General features: G+C 38.4%; 1 protein-coding gene across 8 annotated transcripts in view; it reads left to right on the forward strand.

Moving 5' to 3' along the window:
• The window catches only part of Cadm1 (cell adhesion molecule 1), a 314,576-nt gene that overhangs the window by 255,936 nt on the left and 38,737 nt on the right, over positions 1–19,903 (forward strand). For all 8 annotated transcript variants that reach the window (XM_046438620.2, XM_058577099.1, XM_046438621.2 and 5 more), the window contains exons 4-7: positions 3,109–3,246; positions 5,272–5,430; positions 16,374–16,473; positions 19,684–19,856. In XM_046438620.2, the coding sequence (XP_046294576.1) occupies positions 3,109–3,246; positions 5,272–5,430; positions 16,374–16,473; positions 19,684–19,856 (570 nt within the window). The remainder of the gene's footprint in view (positions 1–3,108; positions 3,247–5,271; positions 5,431–16,373; positions 16,474–19,683; positions 19,857–19,903) is intronic.

The raw sequence follows: 19,903 nt of genomic DNA on the forward strand, positions 1-19,903 counted from the left end.
TTTAGGATGTGGGAAAAATCATTCAGCTATTTCTCAAAATGATGAGCTCAACAACAAGTAAGTTCTTTATTTTTCTATACTTGATTTTTGAAGTTTTCTACACTTTTACCTTGGCCATAAAGTTAAAGATGATGTCAGCTCTTTAGGAAGGCAATCCTAAAATCTAACATTGGTACAGGAATCCCTCTCAAGGTTATAGAACTTCAGAGCGCATCCGTTGTAGCAGAGGAGTAATTAACCGGGTAATACCAAACAATAAGAATCCCAGATAGGAACCTCCCTGCCAGTCAAGCTCTCAACCCCCAAACAACATCGAGAGGACCCAGCTGATTTTCCTCTGTCCTATCTACATCTGCCCCTTTTCTTTTTCTTCTTTGAACCAACAGATATAATGTGGAAAGAACATGCCACCATTTTTATGACCAAATAGAGTGAGTAAAAGACTTTCCACCAAGAGATAACAGTGGAGATGAACAGCTGATGGGGGTTAGGTGGAGCCTGGGGTAAGTGTATTAAGGTGTATGAGGCTCAACAAGAAGAGACAAGAGAAAGGCAAGATCACCAGGAGGCCAGGAAGCAGCTGTCTGACAGACTACATTTAAGGCTAAGTAAACTCTTCTGAGCCTTAGCAGTCTCTGTAGCAGAGTCTTTTAACAACTGCTGGATCTGTTTCCATCCAAAACATTCCCATATTTCTACAGAGTGATCACCAAGGCATTTCTCCCAGAGTAATAAAGTGGAATCAGATCTACCCCATTCTGTGGGGATTTCCAGGATGGCTAGTAGATTTAGCCCTTTGCCTCCATCACATCCTAAGAGAGCCCTTCTTTAGCTTCATGTCCCCTCGGTTACTCTACTCACTTTCAGTTCTCACTGGGAGTCATTGCTGTACCCATATCAAAAATTGTTTTTATCACTCTAGTTTTGTTTTTGCCTGGACCTTGAATGGACCATCTATTCTCTTTCATTCCTTCATTGGTTTGAGAGGACCTTGTTTCCTTCTTATCTCTTTTTAGTATCCGTTATCACGGTCTTGTTTGCCAAGGTCTTGTTTCCTTTAGCCTTGGACAGTCTTTTCCACTGATATTCCATCTAATAATGACATTTTTCCCCAAAAATTCATGTCTACTGCACTCAGAATGTAGTAGTATTTGCTGGTCTGAAACATTTCTGTGTATCCCCTATCCACTGCCTAGGAATATGGAATAAAAATGTGTAACTGACCTGATCATCACCAAGGAGATAAACTATGCTAAGGATACCACCAGCTGAAGTCATATCATTTCTTTTGTCACTGCCTTTCTGTGTCTCTTAAAATGCTGGCAGATGTGCAGGTCCAAATTGGATGTTAAATTATCCCTCTTTTTGCTTATTTTTTCTTGAAATGTAAGCTAGGGTAGTTCTTTGCCATGCTTAACTACTCATTTGGGCCATATCACATTAGCATCACGTCCAATTGAGCAAATATGTTGTTTTCCTTGTACACAGGGAACAAAGAGGAATGCTTTTGCTTTAGTTGTTGTTCCCCTCCCCCACCAGAGTACACTATCTTGCTGAGAAATATATGCAACAAATCACTTTACTTTTCCTTTTTCATCATTCCCTATAAGAATTTTCTATTGCTCCAATTCAGTATAAAAGTCTTTCTGTGGGCAGAATTTTCATGTTGGACTATAACAGTTGGAAATCCCAAATATATGGTTTAATCCTATAATTTATTGAAGCAGTATCAGAGATGTATTATTCAACTTGATCATCTGGATGGCATGTTTATACATATTTAATTTCTTGTTTCTCTTCTGAGTTGAGAAACTTATTAATCATAAGTCTCAGAACTGTCTTTGCTTATTCATGGTGGTCAGGACACATATTCTTAGATTCACACTACTGAATTCCATATTCTTACTGATTTTTATTTCAAGAGGTTCAGTCTTGAGGTAAGGTTGCACCTTATGAAGTTTCACTGTCAACTTAGTTTCATTAAAAAAAAAAAAAAAAAAGAAGAAGAAGAAGAAAAGAAAAACTGCCAGGCACAGTGGCACATGCTTGTAATACCAGTGACTCAGGAGGCTAAGGCAGGAGGATTGCAAATTTGAGGCCAGTCTCAGCAACTTAGTGAGGCCCTAAACAACTTAGTAAGACCTCGCCTCAAAATGAAAAATAAAAAGAACAGATGCAAAATATGCTCCTAGGGTGTAGCTCAGTGGTTAAATACCCCTAGGATCAACCCCCAGTACCAGAAAAACTCCCGTCATCATCACCACCATCATATTCTTCATACTCTTGGTTCAATATTTAGTATGTCAGCCCTAAAATCTTTTATTTTGGCTGTTTTATCACACATATCTTTAATGTGCTTATAGAAGAGTAGTTTTAATTCTATTTAAATCTGCTTACATTTCTAAAATCAGGACCATTGGAATTCAGAATATGGAAAATTACTTCAAGAGAATTGGCATTCCCTCTATTATTGCATCTTCATATTCAAAGGGTTTTATTAATATGCCATCCATTGGAGAACATGATTGCATTCTGGATTTCTGTGACTCTGTTTAATTAAATAGAACTGGTCCTGATGTAATTTTTCTGTGTATGTTTATGGTGAGTGATTCTTTTGAGGGACCCCCAGTTTTTGACCTTTGATAGACTTTGAAATCTTTTATATGAAGATTGAAATCCAAGCATTGAGTTCAGAAGTATTACTTTCAGGGGCTTCCAGGTAAGGACAGTAATTTCAATAATGTGTACTCCTCCTTGTTTTATATCTGTTTTCTGATCAATTTTGTAATGACTGATGAATAACTAATACCTATATCATAGCATTGTTAGTGATGATTTAATAGTGGAAAACTGGTCATTTTATATGACACATTTAAGAGAAAAATTAACTGATCTTGCATAACTCATTTTATCTAGTGATGGCTTTGCCCTTCTCTTCCCTCTGCCTGAGGCATTTGCTCCTCTTGTGATGGTTTGTCTTAAATTCCTATCAGGAATGTCCACTATTTTGTCCCTTTTTTGATAGCAGTAGTGCTAGTTTCTGATGAACGGAAGAATATGTCTAGAAATGGATTTTGTATTTACAAAGCACATATATTTAATCTGCAGTCCCACCACGTAACCTGATGATCGATATCCAGAAAGACACTGCGGTGGAAGGCGAGGAGATTGAAGTCAACTGCACTGCCATGGCCAGCAAACCAGCCACAACTATTAGATGGTTCAAAGGGAACAAGGAGCTCAAAGGTAACAGAGAAACCACCCTGTACTGAAGTTGTTAGTTGGTCCTTGATTCTAGCAAGTATGCCTTTGTGAAAATTAGGAACAGGTGCAAAACATGCCCCTTAAATGAAAGTATTTATTTAGGTATGGTTCATAATCAATTACTAAAGACATCTGAGGCCAAAGCATAACAGCATTGTTCTAATTCATACCCTCTCGTGTGATTTGAGGGTTCATGGTGAGATTTGTTGCTCTATTCAGATGCCTGGAGAAAACTGAACCTGAAAACTAGAACTCTTCATGCCAGAAGAGCCACTGTTGGGGGTATTCCCTCAGCTCAGACCATTTCTGTACCTCAGTTCTCATTACACAAAATCCCTGCATTTTGTGGTGGCTCAGACTGGGTCAAAACCCCACATTTTTATAAGCATTTTTAAAAATTCCAGATTCTAATATCTGTTGCACTATCGATTGTATTGACCATGTGCTTTCCTTCCAGAGAGGCTGCACTAAGTAGACAAAGAATTTTATCCTAGTTATGAATTTACAGTAACCACATCCCTTGTGAAACCTATAATTGAGATGCCCAATTCACTGGTCTGTTCTTTTGCATCTCTGCCTTTGTAGGAGCAGTGCAAGTGATTCCTTTAGTCATGCTGCAGTTGGCTCTCCCTCAGTATTGAGTCATCCCAGGTTTGATTCCTAAGTCCTCAATCCCTGCCACCTCAGCTGTTGCATCAGAGAAAGGAGACAGCCTGTACCCTGTTGGACCATATTTTGCCACTTATCCTAAGCCTTTCACATATGTTGTGTTCAGATTCCTTTCTTTTCAAGGTTGACCTCCAAGTAGTATTCTAAAGAAAGGACTGACCTACTCTGGTCATTTGACCGAAAACTAGTGTGGGCCTAACACTTTCTTCTAAAATAATAATATAAATTTATAGGATTCTTATGAAAGTGAAATGAGTGAATATTTGTAAAGCATTATTAAGCTAGCCCCTGGACCAACTTAAGTGCTGTCTATGTGCTTGTTAAATAAATAAACAGTGTGAGGAAGAAAAGAATAAACCCTTTTAGAAAGGTGATACAGAAATCTATATATGGAAACAGAGAAATCTATATCTAACAGCTCAAGTTTCCAAAAGCTTGTTCTGTTTAAATCTCCTATTTCCTAGGTATGGTTTTAGAAGGAAGGAGTTTCTCATTTCCCCTCTGCTTTTCTGTCTAAGTGAACTGAGCCATTAAATGTGTACCGATAAGTACAAAACATTAAAAGAAAGTTAATGTTATGCCATGTTCCTGGGAGTGCTGGGTTCAGGAAGGGACTGCCCCAGCCTATTCATTCTATCCGGAAGCCTCCTGCCTGCTTTTCTGGGTGTTCTTGGACATGTCTCCCATCTGGCCCAAAGCCCTGTATCTTACTTTGCTCTAGCCCACTGCCACTGCGTTTCTGTGGTCTTCCAGAAGTCTCCGAGTTTAAACATTTCAATTACAATTTCAATTATGTAAATCCATTTAGTTACTTTCCCTCTTAATTGTTGATGATGGGGGTAGGCAAAAAGGGTTGTTTATATCTCCACTGCTGATTGAATTACTTAGGGGATTTGGATGACGTCCTGGAATTTTTAAATGGCATGACAGCCTCAGAGATATTTCAAGTTCAGATAGTTGTAAGGGTGAAAAATGCTTTGCTTTTCCTCCTTCCAAATACCTTGGAACAACCAGATATCAAAGTGGTTCAACCTTTTGCTGACTTTTTAGGGGGCTTGAGATAGAAGAAGCATATAATATACTTCAGTAAAAATACTGTATACTGCTTGGGGTTGAATATATCTTAAATATGATTCTGTAAGTTTGAAAAATAGGAACTTAAGGGAAACAATCTTTTTATCAGTTATCCATTCACAGATTTCCCTTCTCCAAGTAACTTCCATTATATTTGTTAAAATAGTATTGTTGAGTTTGGAAGGAAAGAAGAGAATTTAAAACTTGAATGATGCAAATTCTTTCTACCATCTCTGGTTGTTTATACATTTCCTTTCCTGCTAGGCAAATCGGAGGTGGAAGAGTGGTCGGACATGTACACTGTGACCAGTCAGCTGATGCTAAAGGTGAACAAGGAGGATGACGGGGTCCCAGTGATCTGTCAAGTGGAGCACCCTGCGGTCACCGGAAACTTGCAGACCCAACGGTATCTAGAAGTACAGTGTGAGTACCTGAGCATCTTACTCTGAGGGCATAGCACGGCAGTTACTTAGAACCTCTTCAGATGCCATTTGCTAGATGCATACATACATTTTATATAGTATTGATAGAATATTTTTCCTGTTATCTTGGTAGAAAAATAATCAAAGGATTGTTTTAAGGAAATACTGTCATCTTACAAAGTGCCAGTGAGAGTATGAGAATTCCACATTTAACCCAAATGAAAAACTGAAATGATTTCAATCTGCTTTAACATATGCAAAATTGATTTCTTTGAATATAGACAGTCATCATTTTTGTTCCAACTTCAAATTCTGGAGTAATCCCTCCCTTTTCAATCCCATAATAAGCATTGGATTTTGTTTTAAAGGAGGTGTTTTATTTCCATTCCACATCAGCATTTTGTTTTAATTGCACATTCTCTTCTGTTTGAGGTTAAATTATAGCAGTGAGTTGAAAGTCAAACTCTTCGGGATAAGTGCCACATCTTGATGGCTTCATCAATAAAAACTAGACTGTAGTGAGTAAGGCTGTCTCCCTATGGTGCCCTGTAGACTAAATATGTTCTCCGCATCTTCTCCTCTAGACCCTTCTGCATCAGAGGAAAAAAAGCAATCTGGTTTCTGCCCAAATTCATTCTTGTGCCAAGGTTATGGCCAAGTAGCCAGCTTCTCACTTTTCATCAAAAGGCTTCTGTAACTTGGCCTCTGAAAACTTTCAGGTGATATTGAATATACAGAATGAAAATGTTTTAAAAGTTTGGTTGGGATGGCGGACGTTGGGAATCTGATGAAGGAAATGTGTTACCCTTTGTAAATCTTTATGTTGGTACCCTAGAACCACAGTAACAAATTATAGCACCATAAACTTGGTGGCTTAAAACAATAGAAATTAATTCTCTCGGTTCTGGAGACCAAAAGACCTAGGTGTCAATATCTGCAAAAACCCTTTTCCCATATTAGGTGACATTCACAGGTTTCAGGGATTCGAACTTGTACATATCTTTGGAGGCCACGGATCAACCTGATGCACTCCTTACCATGTTTCAATTCTCTGAGCAAACTAGGGGCAGGGAAAGTTTTTAAAAGTTGCTTGTAAGAGACCCTCCCATTCCAACCTTTTCTTACTCTGTGAGTTTGGCTCAATTTAACATTATATAATGCAGGTTTTTCTTGTTAATTCATTTCATCCACTTCATTATATAGCTTCATTATGAGCATCATGCTTATAATTTTCATATCACTAAAACTATTGTGGTATAATGTCCCTATAATGGGAAAACAGAAATGATCAGATATTATCTAAATTGGCAGATAGTAGATTTCTTGTGACTTTGTTAATATGTAATTCATTTAAGCAAACTTAATATCCATTAACTTTCTTTGTAGGGGCCCATTAGCTTTAATAATACATTAGCTCCTTTGTGAGTCCTGAGTAGATATTCCCCCAGTTTCTGCCCCTAAACTCTTTAAGTAGTTTCCCAGGGTGTCTTTTAAACAAAATGTAGCCCCACCCACCTACAAAATTATTCTCCTCCAAATGCAAAAATATTTCAAGCAGTTTATCTTCTCCACCTTGGAAAAACTTGATACTAATCCTTATAAACCTTTGCTTCCATATCCTGCAGATTCAAGAGATTCGTCCTTCCAAGAAAAGTAATAAGGCTCTATAAGTGAATCCATTTGACTTCAATATAACAAAGTGCCCCTGGCTTCTACCTACAGGAAGGGACTTTAACATCTTCCATAGATGAGGATGTGATCATTTCAAACTCTAACATGGCATTTATTTTGTGGACAGCTCTCTCGTCTTTTATCCAACATAAGCCACACAAACAATTTATCCTTGAAGTTCCATTTTGGAATATAAATAAGGAGAAATCTCTTATGTAAAAGATGGTTAAGAATTATAAAGTTTTGTATAATTCAAATGGGAATTTTAGGTCTGGCTTGAAATCTTCAATAAGGCTGTCAGTGCTCAAGAAAGTCACTTGGTATTTCACTACCCTCTATTCCTAGAGAACTGCTGAGAACTTTCTGGAGCTGGAAAGGAATTCCCTAAGCATGTCTTCAAACACAATTGCACGTTGCTGCATTATTTCCTACCAAGTTTCCTCTCCTTGAACACCAGTAGTTATGCAATAACAAGAGCTGCGTGCCTCAAGTGACTGTAGCACTCAGTTGCTGGGCTCTACAGTCTGCCAGTTGTTCACCAGTGGTGGGCAGTGGACCAACTCCAGTCCCTCATAGCAGTCCTCTCTGCAGACAGGCAGAACCATATATTGATGGTCATGAGGAAAGAGTAGATTTCTGAAGGCACGAGAGTCTTAGACTAATTTGTTCAGTAGCCAATCTACATAGAAATTGAATTGTGGATACCTTGTGAGGATTAACATTACACCTTATTTTTAATTGACCCAGACCCTTGAAGCTTGCAGTTCAGCCTTTTTAGGATCACTTCAAAATTCCTTTTATAGCTATACATCTGGAAAGGTAAATAAGATCACATATTTACCACATTTAGCTTACAATCTGAAGAGTCCATTTCTCCCTCAGAGTTATTAGGGCTGCTTTATAAGATCCATTTTTTTTTTACATCATTTTATTGCTTTAACCTAACCAAGACCTATGTAATAATGTATGTAAATGTATTAATTATATTTGTTAGGCACACTTTCTTTTTTTAAATGTCCTTTTCCTTGCTACCTAAAAAGATTGCTTATACTATCAATGATAGATATTATCACCAGGAAGTACTGAGTCCCCCTAAGGACCTCAGATTCTACTTTGAGTGAATAAGACCACCTTGGGGCAATTTATCCTGATCTGAATGCTGTTAAGTATGCTCAGTTGGTTTAACCCTGGCCTATTTTGGCCAATGAAGTTTTATGGAAATGTCTCTACCCCATCTAAGACAAATGAGTGTTAACCAGGTTATGAATAGGGTTCAAGGACAGATAATAGATTTGAATCCTGTATAAGTTATATCTTTTTTAAAAAAAATAATGTTAAAAGGAAAAATGAAACAGTGGCCACTTGCATGCCATTGAATACTTCAAGTATGACAAGGAATGAAGAGAGGAAGGATAAGAGAGGAAAGGGGTATACTTCTCCATGTAAGGTGGGTGTCTCCATACTATGTAGCTGTGACCCTCAGTATAGAATTCAGATTTCTGTGCAGAACGGAGGTAAGCTGTACTCTGGATGGAGACAACCGGGCTTGAGCTGCAACTTGGAATTGCTTTTGTCTTGTGAATTTAAGTCCTAATTAATTGAACCAGAATTTTGCAGTGTTTGTTTGTTAGTACCCTTATTTGTGGTACCAGGAGAAATTGTTGTGCCCAATTATGTGAAAAATCAGCCAGATGTGTATGCTGTCATACTTTTAATAATCCTTAAGTTTTTGGTGAGTACAGATATTAATTGTGTAGTATGCATTGAAGTGATTAACATCAATGTAATTTATCATCTGGAGATTTCTGAACATAAATAAATGAGTTGTTTTGTTCAGCAAGGTGTTGACCCCTTCAAAATCAGTGAATTAAACCCCCCCCCTTTATTATAAATATGAAAGGCACCACAATCAGCCAAGTGTTCAGTTATTTGATTTTCTGGGGCATTAGCCGCTCTTGTTTGTGACATTTCCCTGTTGGGTGCTCGTTTGCAAGCTCATTAATAAGGTTTTCTCATAGGAACGTGGCTGGGAATGAAGAACATACAGTAGGGCTCTTAGTTTCCTAGCTTTCTTTCTGAGACCCAGCAAGGGTACAGCAGCAGCATGCCGTTAAATGTTTAAAACAGAAAATAATTATGTTCTCAAGCTAGAATTCAAAGCTCTGTTTTCTTAGATGTTATGCAGAGAACAGTTTTGCTTTTTAATGTTCTGAGCTATATGACCTGAAAATCTTTCTGTGCTTTTTTTTTTTTCCGTGCAAATGTCTATATACGTTGTGTTGCCCACATTTACAACATGCTTGATTATAGCAGCGCATGATACAATTGTAGCATGGTTGGTAGAGTTTCAGATCTGAGGGAATGCACTCTTGTCAAATGAAAGCCTGTTTAAATGAGAACAGTTCACTGTCTGCACGTTAAAAGAAAATTGTCTAAATAGCATCAAGGTGGCAACACATAGCGACGTAAGCTGGGGATTCAAAGAGAAGCTGTGACCCTCGGTATAGAATTCAGATTGCTGTGTAGAACGGAGGAAAGCCTTACAATGGATGGAGGCAAATGTGAAGCTCTTGAATGACTGCTGTGTGTCTTTGATTTCACCCATCATAAACTTACTCTTTATCATGTTTTGCAAAAATCCTCATTTTGTGAGGGTTTCATGTGTGTGTGCATATTTATAAAAAAGAGAAATAATGAAGAGATGGGTTTTGAAAGAGAGAATGAAAACAAAACCTCTAGAAATGCGTGTGTGAATGCCTTGCCTGCCCTGATCAGCAGCTGACAGTTAATCGTGTATGTGGGCATCATTTTCAAAATGAGTTTTATTGACTAGATGTAGACAGGTATTTTATAAATCCATATTCCTGTTCATCCAAGGTCCAGAGGATGGTAGATTTTTTCCTTTCATTCCCTCATCTGGGGGAAAATTGGGCATTGAGGAGATGATCAAAACTTGTTCTTTATCTGTGACAAAATAAATGTTTCTCTGGTATTGATAGTGCCCTGCGGTGAAGGAGGAAGAAAAACCTGGAAATTGGTAACTCTTTCCTGTTGGAGTGGAGGATAAGACTTAGTTTCCAAGAGTGGCTCCTCTGTCACATTCTCTCCCCCATCAATTCTGTTCCCAGGTTGTATTCTTCAAAGCATAATAGCTGCCGGTTTCAGATTTGGCCTGTTTCTGTCTGATCTCCAATCTCTTTTTTTTTTTTTTAACAGAAACTATTCTTCCTTCCACTCTCCTTTTTATTTTTATTTTTTTAAAGCAATGAATTGAATTTCAGGGAGGTTATTTCAGTATTTATTATTCCGTATGAGAAATAATCAAGACACAGAGACCTCCCCTGATTGGAGCTAATTTTTTTAACTTGTCATTTTTTGTGTGTTAACACAGAGCAGTGGCAATTCCAAGTTCCCAACGTTCTAAGTGTTATAGATTCTGCAGCAGCAAAAGGAACAGGAAGTCAAGTAACTAATATTTAGAATAGAAGGAGGGAATGTTGGTTCAGATACATGACAAGCAAATCTTGAATGAGCCTCGGGGAAAAGGTCTTTGCCTCCGGAAGGCACATCCAGCAGGAAGAGGCCTGTGTTCCTAAGGACGCACTTCCCACTTCTCACTGACCTGGTATTGTTTTTAAAGAGGTGTCTATTTTGCTGTGTATATCAAATGCTTACATAGCAAAACTAGACTTCCTGTGTACACCCTTGGCTTAATGGTTTTTAACTCAAGGTCAAAATTTGATTCTGTGAAAGGGTAAATGGTTATGAAGTTGACCTCTAAAAAGAGTGGTAAAACCACATCTTTTATGATTTCCCTTATGATTCCACTTTGAGATATACCAGAAATGCTAATTAATTGTGTAATTAAATAGAAGGACATAAACAGTAATTCGTGGGCTAAACCTCAAATTTTGGGAGCTGGATTAACTTTCATAAAGAAAATACAGTGATATTCTGTGACAAGGACAAAGATGGATTCATGGTCTGTTTTGTTTTTTTAAATCAGTAGTAGAGTGAGGAATAGAAGTCCATGTCCCACTTTCTCGTTCACTCATTTTTTCATTCACTTATTCAGCACTTTTGTTTTGAATGTCTACTGTGTGGCAGATGCTGGCATTATTCTAGTTACCAGGAATTTAAAAACAAAACAACAACAACAACAAAAAGCTCTCTTCTTACTGAGGTAATGCTCTTGTGCAATATTTGCTTTGCCAACCTTTTGCTTCCAATATGTGAAGATTTCTTCAAAGACAAAGTGCTCTGGATTTATCCCATTTTAAAACCATTGGAACAAAATTTTCTGCCACAACAGGGCAGAATAAAATTTTATTCTGGTGGGTGGAACAGTGATTTTACTCTCCACAAAATGACATGCAAGTTTCAACAAGAGGAAACGGCCTTCTTTGGCGATGTGGCACAGGCTCTTTGGTCCCACCTCAGTTTACCAGAGTTGATTTGTGCCCCTCTTAATAGTTCATCTCACCTCAGGAAGTAAAGTTTTAAGTGCCATAATTCATACAGCCCATGTTCTCAGGTTTGCCACCTTGAGAACAAACAAAATATCAGCAATGAAAATTATCCTTGAACATATTATGACGAAACAAAGCAAACCTTTGACAAGATATTCTTCTTCTCCTTTTATGCTACCATTGCCCTCCTTTCCTTACAAAGCTGTGCTCTCCCAACAATTTAGACAACCATATTGTAGGGGTTGAGCTCAAATAGCTTCTAATACTCACCAAATCTCAGGTTAATCTTTGCATTGTCGTTCTACTCCAAACTGCAGTAATCTCCCCTGATTGACAAAGACTCTTCAGTCAGTGCTTCCTTGCTTGAATGCACAAGGGCTGACCCATACCCTCTCCTCAGCCATTGTGATAGCATCTGTGTCCTTGCTGCCCTTGAGTTCTCCCTGGTAGGACTTGAAACAATTAGCCCTTGATCCACACATGTCAAATCCCATACTCACTAGTATTTTGGAATATTGGATGAAATTTTGAGTAAGGGACATGGAGAACCTGTGTCCCAAATGAAATTTCAGGAACAGACTTGCACTCATGCCCTGGGGCCTTCAGCACACGGAAGGATTTCCAATGCCCACATTCTCTGTTTTAGAAGTTCTCAGGAAGAGAAGGAAGGTGGCAGGTACCCCTGGGGCAGTAGGTCTCCTGCCAGAGTTTCAGGACACCTTCCCCTTTGCCTTAGCTCTTCCTTGTGCCACATGGGAAGTGTGACATCCCAGGTAAAATGAAACTGCAAAGTACCTTTAAAAAAAAAAAAAAAAATCAAAGGCTGGTGTGTCAGCATTGGGCTCCAAAGAGAAGACTGTGCTTTTTCATTTACATAGGAAATTGAAATACAGGTTACAGAATCTTGAGTTTCATCTTCTGAAAAGATCATAGAGTGTGGTGCAAGGTCAGACTGGCATGAAATCAATTGTAATCTGCCAGCAAGCCATTCTAACCTCTTTAAGAGTTTCCTTTTATATTTTTCCCCTTTATAGAGAGAGCAAAGTACATTTAAAGAAAGTCTCATCAAATCAGAATGTCTTTCTAATATTATTTTTTTAATTGGTTGCTACTGTACTGTGACCTGAAGCCTCCTGGTATTTAACCCTCTGTGCAACTTTGACTAATGAACAAATTTTGTCTGCTGTAGCAGTCTTGTTAAGTGTCTTTTATAGGATTTTAAAAAAATTACAGTGTATTATGAAAACCTCAGATCCCTGGACCTAATTGATTGGCTGTTGGTGATGCCATCTCTATAACTATAATGTTCCTTAAGTGCACAGACCTAACTATTTTTCTTATTTTTATATAGCAGTTCCATTTTATAATGACATTAAACCATTCTGAGTGATACATTTCTGGACAGTTATTGCACTTGGGTAGAAAGTGTCATCTGGCTTTTAGCCTTGTGCCTTACAACACCAACCAAGGTGTAAAATGATCCCCCAGAAAGTGTACTAGGCTTTAACTCATTACTTAAAAATAAATCTTGGAGTCTGGTTCTGTTTCAGAAAAGATTTGGTGAGTTAAAACATTTGATTTATGGACAAAATTAAAATATAAATGATGAGCTCTGGGCTACTCAATCAGCCATCTGGATTGTTCGATATTTTGACATACTTACATTGCAGCCAGGATCTTCTTCCTGGGAAAATTTAACATCCCTGAGTCCTAGAAGTGTCAGTGGAATCCCAAGGTTTCTGTTCCACCTGTTGAAAATACTTAAGTTCTTCTTTTGGGACAAAGGAAAGGGAACAGAATTTGTTTTTAACTTTCCATCACCCAAGGACAGATGGTGGCACATAGACTTTCTCTTTGGTTCATAGGGTGTGTAGATAACTCAGCTGCCCAGGGTCAAATAATATGCCCATAAATACTGCCTTTGTCAATGGAGGGGGACATTTTCCTGTGTAATACAAAAAAGATTAATGTTTACCTTTTGAGCCAACTATGAAGGTAACTGGCAGATGTACCTATTAAACACATGGTAGATGTTTCTGCAAAGCTTAGAAAGTACACTGGGAAAATCAGTTATCTGAAGGTGTATTTTCTGTGGCTTAACATATGATTTTTTATATACATTTATATATTAATTCCAGGTATAGCAAGTCCTTAGCTTGTTTTTCCTGATTTATGTGTGTAATTGACAACTGGTAAACAGCTCATTAGGAACATAAAAAAGCATTTAACTAAAACAAACTCAGTGATACTGAAGAGGCAGGGCAGATGAGATTTTTTTTCAACACTTTCTTTATTATTAATGGAAGTTGAGCATGTAAAACCCTTAGCGCACTGTACTGAAAAATATACCCTTTCTGTTTGCTTGTAAATTACATGAAAGGGGGGGGGCAATCCAATGAAAACTGCCCTCATAAGCCAGCAAGCATTCGTTTCTCTTTAATTAATGATCCTAAGTCAGCAATGCATGAAAAATGTAGCCCTTTTGTGGATCATAGATTAACCCATAAGCAAATGTTACATTCCAGCCCAAATTTTGAGCTCTAAATTTAGCCTTGCCCAGAATGTTTCATGGGGATAAAATGACAGAGGTCTCCTAACCAGAAACTCCATAGTGCTGCCATTCTGTTTCTAAGTATGAACTATTAGGTAGCTGGTCATTTGTTATCAATGTTCAGTGTCGTAGTCTTCTCCCATTAATTTTTGTTGTATCTTTTTTAAAATGGACTTCACCAAGTGGCAGTTTGGTAAGGGGGACCGGGTGGGGGGTATAGCACCGAAAATAGTAGACCCACATATATCATCTTGTGGTTGTATTTAGCCTAAGATGTGGTCTAAAAGCTGGTGCCCTGGAGTTCTGGCTGCAGCCCAGAAGCCAGTGCTAGTTCAGGGTCATCCCATTTGTCCTTTGTGAGTATTTCTGCCTTTCTTTAATGACTACCTTCCAAATCCGGTTATCAGTATCCAGAAACAACCTTGCTATTTTGCTCTTGAACATTTCCTTTGCCAACAAGTGCAAGACTAGAACTTTGTTACTCGGAAGGGTCAGCTGGAGCTTTTGGGCTTGCCAACTTGATGTTCTCTGGCAAGTGACATAGCTTCTCAGAAAGTACTGCCAATTTAATGTGCAGTGCACATTAGTGGTTGTGTGAGGGGGCTCTTGAATGCCACATGCTTTTCAGAGACAGGAAAGAACAGTGACAGGAACAAGACTGTAAAAATGCATCCAGAAATAGCCATGCTAGAGAGGACCTCGATGTGTGCTTCTAGAGCTGTGTACAGGGTGAAATTGGTCGAGCCCAGCCATATTTCCATCCTCTCCCTTATTCCATAGGATGAATGTTAATGAGTTCACCACTGCTTATAAAAGGCCAAGGGGCTGTTGTTTAGGTGGTGTGATTGCCTGAGAAAGTAAAACTATGGTAATTGTTTCGACCTTTCAGCCAACTGCTGTCTTGCCCTCTCACACTTATTACTCTTGGGTACATTTCCAAAAATATACACTTAAAGAGCCACAGAATTAAATGAGAAAACTGATTTAGGGATTAGTAGCTTGTTAGTTCAGCATAGAAAAAAGTAATTTCATTCAGGTTTTATTTATAATGTAGTTGTATGTCTATCCATTTTAATTCTTATGTCTTACACTTCTCTCCCCATTTTCTACACCACCCATCATTCATTTCTCATACCTATACCCTTACTCACAAGCTCAGGCTTTTTTATGTGTTTTTTGTTGTTGTTGTTGTTTTTGTTTTTTTTAATGACATTGGGGATTGAACCCAAGAGACTTTACTGCTGAACAACATCCACAGCCATTTTAAATTTTACTTTGAGACAAGTGTTTTGTAGAATTGCTAAGGCTGGCCTCAAACTTGACATCCCTCCATCTCGGCCTCAGAGTTGTTGGGATTACAGATGTGCACCACTGGGCACAGCAGCAAGCACAGTTTTAAGTAGCTTATGGAAATTAAGAGTTACTTACATAACATCCCAAATAGTTGCCATCGTGACAATTGTGGGTTGCCATTAGGAAATGTAATTTTGAATTAGAAGTCTGCCCCAATATACATTCCATGGGGCTCTCTCCTTAGGTTATCTCCATGACCTTGGACTAGCTACTTCATTCTGTGGGTACCAGAATTCTCACCTCTAAAACTGGACTTATGCCATTACCATTGATGGTTCCTATGATAATAGGCTCTGAGTAAATGTCAGTTTCCTTTCTTCTTCTAGGTTTATGCTGAGATGTCAGCATTTTACTGGGGGCCACCGAAACCTCCCAGTTCTTTTCTTCCTAAGCCTTTTGAGTGGAATTCAGAATTTCCGCCTTTCCCATTTGAAAACAAGAGCATAGAAGAGGCAAACTTATTAATATGCAGTGTCACAACATATTGTCACATAGTAATATATGATATATGATAAAATGTATCAATTCTGAGCACCACAAATATCTGTGGCTTCACCTCAGCATGAAGGCAAATGAGTTTCCTTTAGCTTGAGTGAGTTTAGAGATAAACTTCAATGTAACAAAATGTATTTCACAGGAAATGTTTGATGTGGCGCAGTTGGCTTATGAATCTCTTATCTATTCGCGGTTCACTCCTTAGAGTTATTAGTCAATTTAATTTGAGAAAATGCCAGGATTACTAACTAATTAGAAGGATGTTACTGAAGGCATACGGGTGGGGAGAGAATAAGTGCTGGTAGTGTCGGGTTTGTGGCAGCATGCAAGTCTGATTTTTTTTTTTTTTTTTTTGCTGGATGATATAATTTGCTAAACATTATACTTTGTGTTGTTGTCACACAGATAAGCCTCAAGTGCATATTCAGATGACTTATCCTCTACAAGGCCTAACCCGGGAAGGGGACGCGCTTGAGTTAACATGTGAAGCCATCGGGAAGCCCCAGTAAGTTCTGAAGGCCAAGGTTGGCAGAGGGTCATGAGCAGTAAATGTCACAACACAAAGATGTGCATTCACAACTCATTGGCCTGTCACCTGTCTCCTGCTGTAAAGGATGGAAGATTTTTTTTTTAGAAACTAACGAATATTCAATGAGGGGGGAATAAATATCTTGGTTCTTAACAGTCAGGATTGGGAAAAAAATTAAATGCCAGCTAAAATTGAAATCTCAGCTAATTCTGTTTTATTATCATCAACATGATTGTCAGGACTATTTTCTCTCTTACACACAAAATAATCCTAATAAATTTTTAGTGTGCCCACAATCTAATGATATATCTACTACTTACTATATTAATATGTACACTGCTGGAAAGATGGTTTTCAGACTCAAATTTAGTGCTGTGTTTAGGGCCAACTATAGGCAAACAAATTTGACCTGCCTTTAATATTGCATCTTCTTCCCTCAGAGAAAAGTATCATTTTTAACTCTGAGAAATATTTTTCTTAGTAAGGAAAGGTTCAGGAACTTTCCTGAAGGAGAATATACTTTAGAGAGAAGGAAGAACTGACCAAGACTCATTTTACTGAAAAGTATAAAGGAGCTACTTTACTTACTCCTGTGAATGATCTAAAGTAAATTAGAGAAACTACATAAACCACTAACATGGCAAAAAAAAAAAAAAATGAGATGATACCACTTTAAATATTTTTTCATCTGCTTGAAGAATGGAGAATCTTTCATTTTCCTACTGAAGATTGTTTTTAATTATTTTCTTAGGGGGAGGGGGGAATCCCTGGAATCAGGAAGTAGAACAGGTCAATGTTGGAATTAAGGGCACTCAAACTTTTAGTGGTACCCAACAACAACAAAAAAGCATTGAGCTCCCTCTGCTGTCCCTATGGTATGACATTTTTCCCCCCTCACAAGGTTTTTCCTAAGCAGGGTTGTCACAGTTTTCATATAAAGAGCTTAGCACACAATACATAACAAAGCTTCCCAAAAAAATCTTTGGAAAGAATTCTCCCCATGATAGCTAACGAATGGCCTATGCCAGTATCCCAGAGAGCCAAAGGTGAAGGTGTCTGCAGTCAGTTCTTTGTTCTCACTTCACCCCTCCCTATTTTTGTGCTTACCTCTCCATAGGCTACAGTACCCTTACCTCTGTCTAACCATTTCGAGTTTTAAAGATGACCTTTGGGAGGTGGAAAATGGTCTTGGTTTTGTTTTGCACTTCCTCTGGTATTCTGAAGTTATTTGATTCCGAACACCTTCAGCTTCGATCTAACCATCTTTTTTTTTCTTTTGAGCACTGTAAAAAGATTTAGACCTTATGTTTTGTAAACTGAATCATGCCCTAATTAGCAGCTTACCTTGCCTCCAGAACAATCCAGTGGAGGGAAAAAAATTCTCAGAGGCCTCTTGCCACTCACAATACCTATATTCAGCCACATTAACCACATTTACAGTATATGTCTTGCTAACCTATATTTTGTTTCTGTATTTTTTCCTCTGAAGAAGGTACTGTGTTCAATTGAATGTGCCACGGGGACAGTAAATTACATGTTTCCTTCAGGACATTTATGCCAGAGAGGGTATTTGTTTGTTCCTCTCAAATAGGAACGCGTATATGGTTGTGTGAGCAAGCACGCATTACTCTGCTGCTATCCCTTCTAGCATATTACCTATTTATTTTCTCAAGAAATTGCATACAATAAAAATGGTAATTTAACTTGCCATTAAATGTTGTGAATATTCTCGGCACTTACCCCCACTGATTGTTTCAGCTGTCAAGCAGCAGGACATTAGGTCTGATTGCCAGGCAGCCCCATTTGCCATTGCCTACAAGGAGGACATATGCAGTACTAATTTTTAAATAATTTACTGGGTTGTGATGACAAACCCATGTGTAATTAAAGAAAAATTGTAACTTCACATCCCATTTGAAAATTGGAATTCTACTTGACAGGGCTAACTTGAGTATCCGTTCATCATTAAGCATGGGACTCTTTGTCATGTCACTGCTCCTAGAGGTAGCCACAGGAACTGAAAGGAAGTGACTTCTGTTCTCAAGTCTCTTTTATTCTTCCTTTTACATTAAAGTTTGTGGCCAGGGGTATAGCTCAGTGGTAGAGTGCTTGTCTAGCATGCGCAAGGCCCTGGGTTCCACCCCCAGCACCACATGTATACACACACACACACAAATATGGATGTTTTCAGGCATACTCTTAGATGTGCCCTTAATTTCATAGGCAGTTGAAGGAGTCATCTTGAACAGAAGTTTCAAATTCAGTGAGTTTGAGTGAATTCATTTTTGGCTCTGGAACATCTTGTGAAATTTGCTTTTTCCTAATGGATACAAATGTGGTACTTGAAGTCACTGAAACAGACTTGTCTTTGATGAGCAAGTTCCCTTGTACCTGAGGAATGCATGTGGAGATGTGCTCTGCGGTGATTAACCTGAGAGCCCTATCTTCAGCCTGGAGGACTGCAGGTGCATGCATGGGAAAAAGTCTAGCAATAAGTGAGCCTATGAGAGCTGGTAAAGAAAGGCAATTGCTGGCCAAGGAGCATATAGACAAGGTGGACCAGGGCTTCAGAGTGGCATCTTGGGGAGGGGAAGGGCAGGTTATAGGGAGAGGAAGTGATTGCATCTTTCCTGAATCAGAAGTGATTTCTCAAAAAACAGGCCAGAAGAAAGTGCTGTTCAGATGTAAAAGTCTATTCCTTAAAATTCACTTAAATATCACAAGGAGTTTCTGAGCAAGCAAGCATCTTAGTAACTATCATATTAATGCATATATCACTAGCCGTGGACTTGATTTTTTTTCCCCTAATTAATGAGATGATTAACAATGGGTGGGCTCTGTCCTGCTTCAGTTGGTGTGAAACCACACAGCAGGGTACAAACATAGGGCACACTGATTTATTTACTGATGTGTTGAAGATGAATTGGGAATAATGAGACTCCTACTTGTGTCCGTTGAAAAACTTTCAACACCTGATCATGTTTTTAAAAGAAGAAAATTTATATTTCATACAGATTTTTGGAGACTTCGTGGTTGTAGTTCTGTGAACTTAAAACATCTCCAGTAGGTTCTCTTTAATTGTGTTGCCCTGCATGTGATTCATTTAATGTGTGAATGATAAGTTTGATGCAGGTATCTTAATTGGAAATAATAACATGGCTTGTCTTTCTTCCCTTTTCTCTGCAGGCCTGTGATGGTAAATTGGGTGAGAGTCGATGATGAAATGCCTCAACACGCCGTCCTGTCTGGGCCCAACCTGTTCATCAATAACCTAAACAAAACAGATAATGGTACATACCGCTGTGAAGCTTCAAACATAGTGGGGAAAGCTCATTCGGATTATATGCTGTATGTATACGGTACGTGAGAAGATAAAACGCTCTTCTACTAGACTCATATACATGTA

This window comes from Marmota monax, unplaced genomic scaffold, assembly GCF_021218885.2.
Source record: "Marmota monax isolate L192 unplaced genomic scaffold, Marmota_monax_Labrador192_F-V1.1 WCK01_AAM20220418_F8-fsc00081, whole genome shotgun sequence".
NCBI classification, from domain to species: domain Eukaryota; kingdom Metazoa; phylum Chordata; class Mammalia; order Rodentia; family Sciuridae; genus Marmota; species Marmota monax.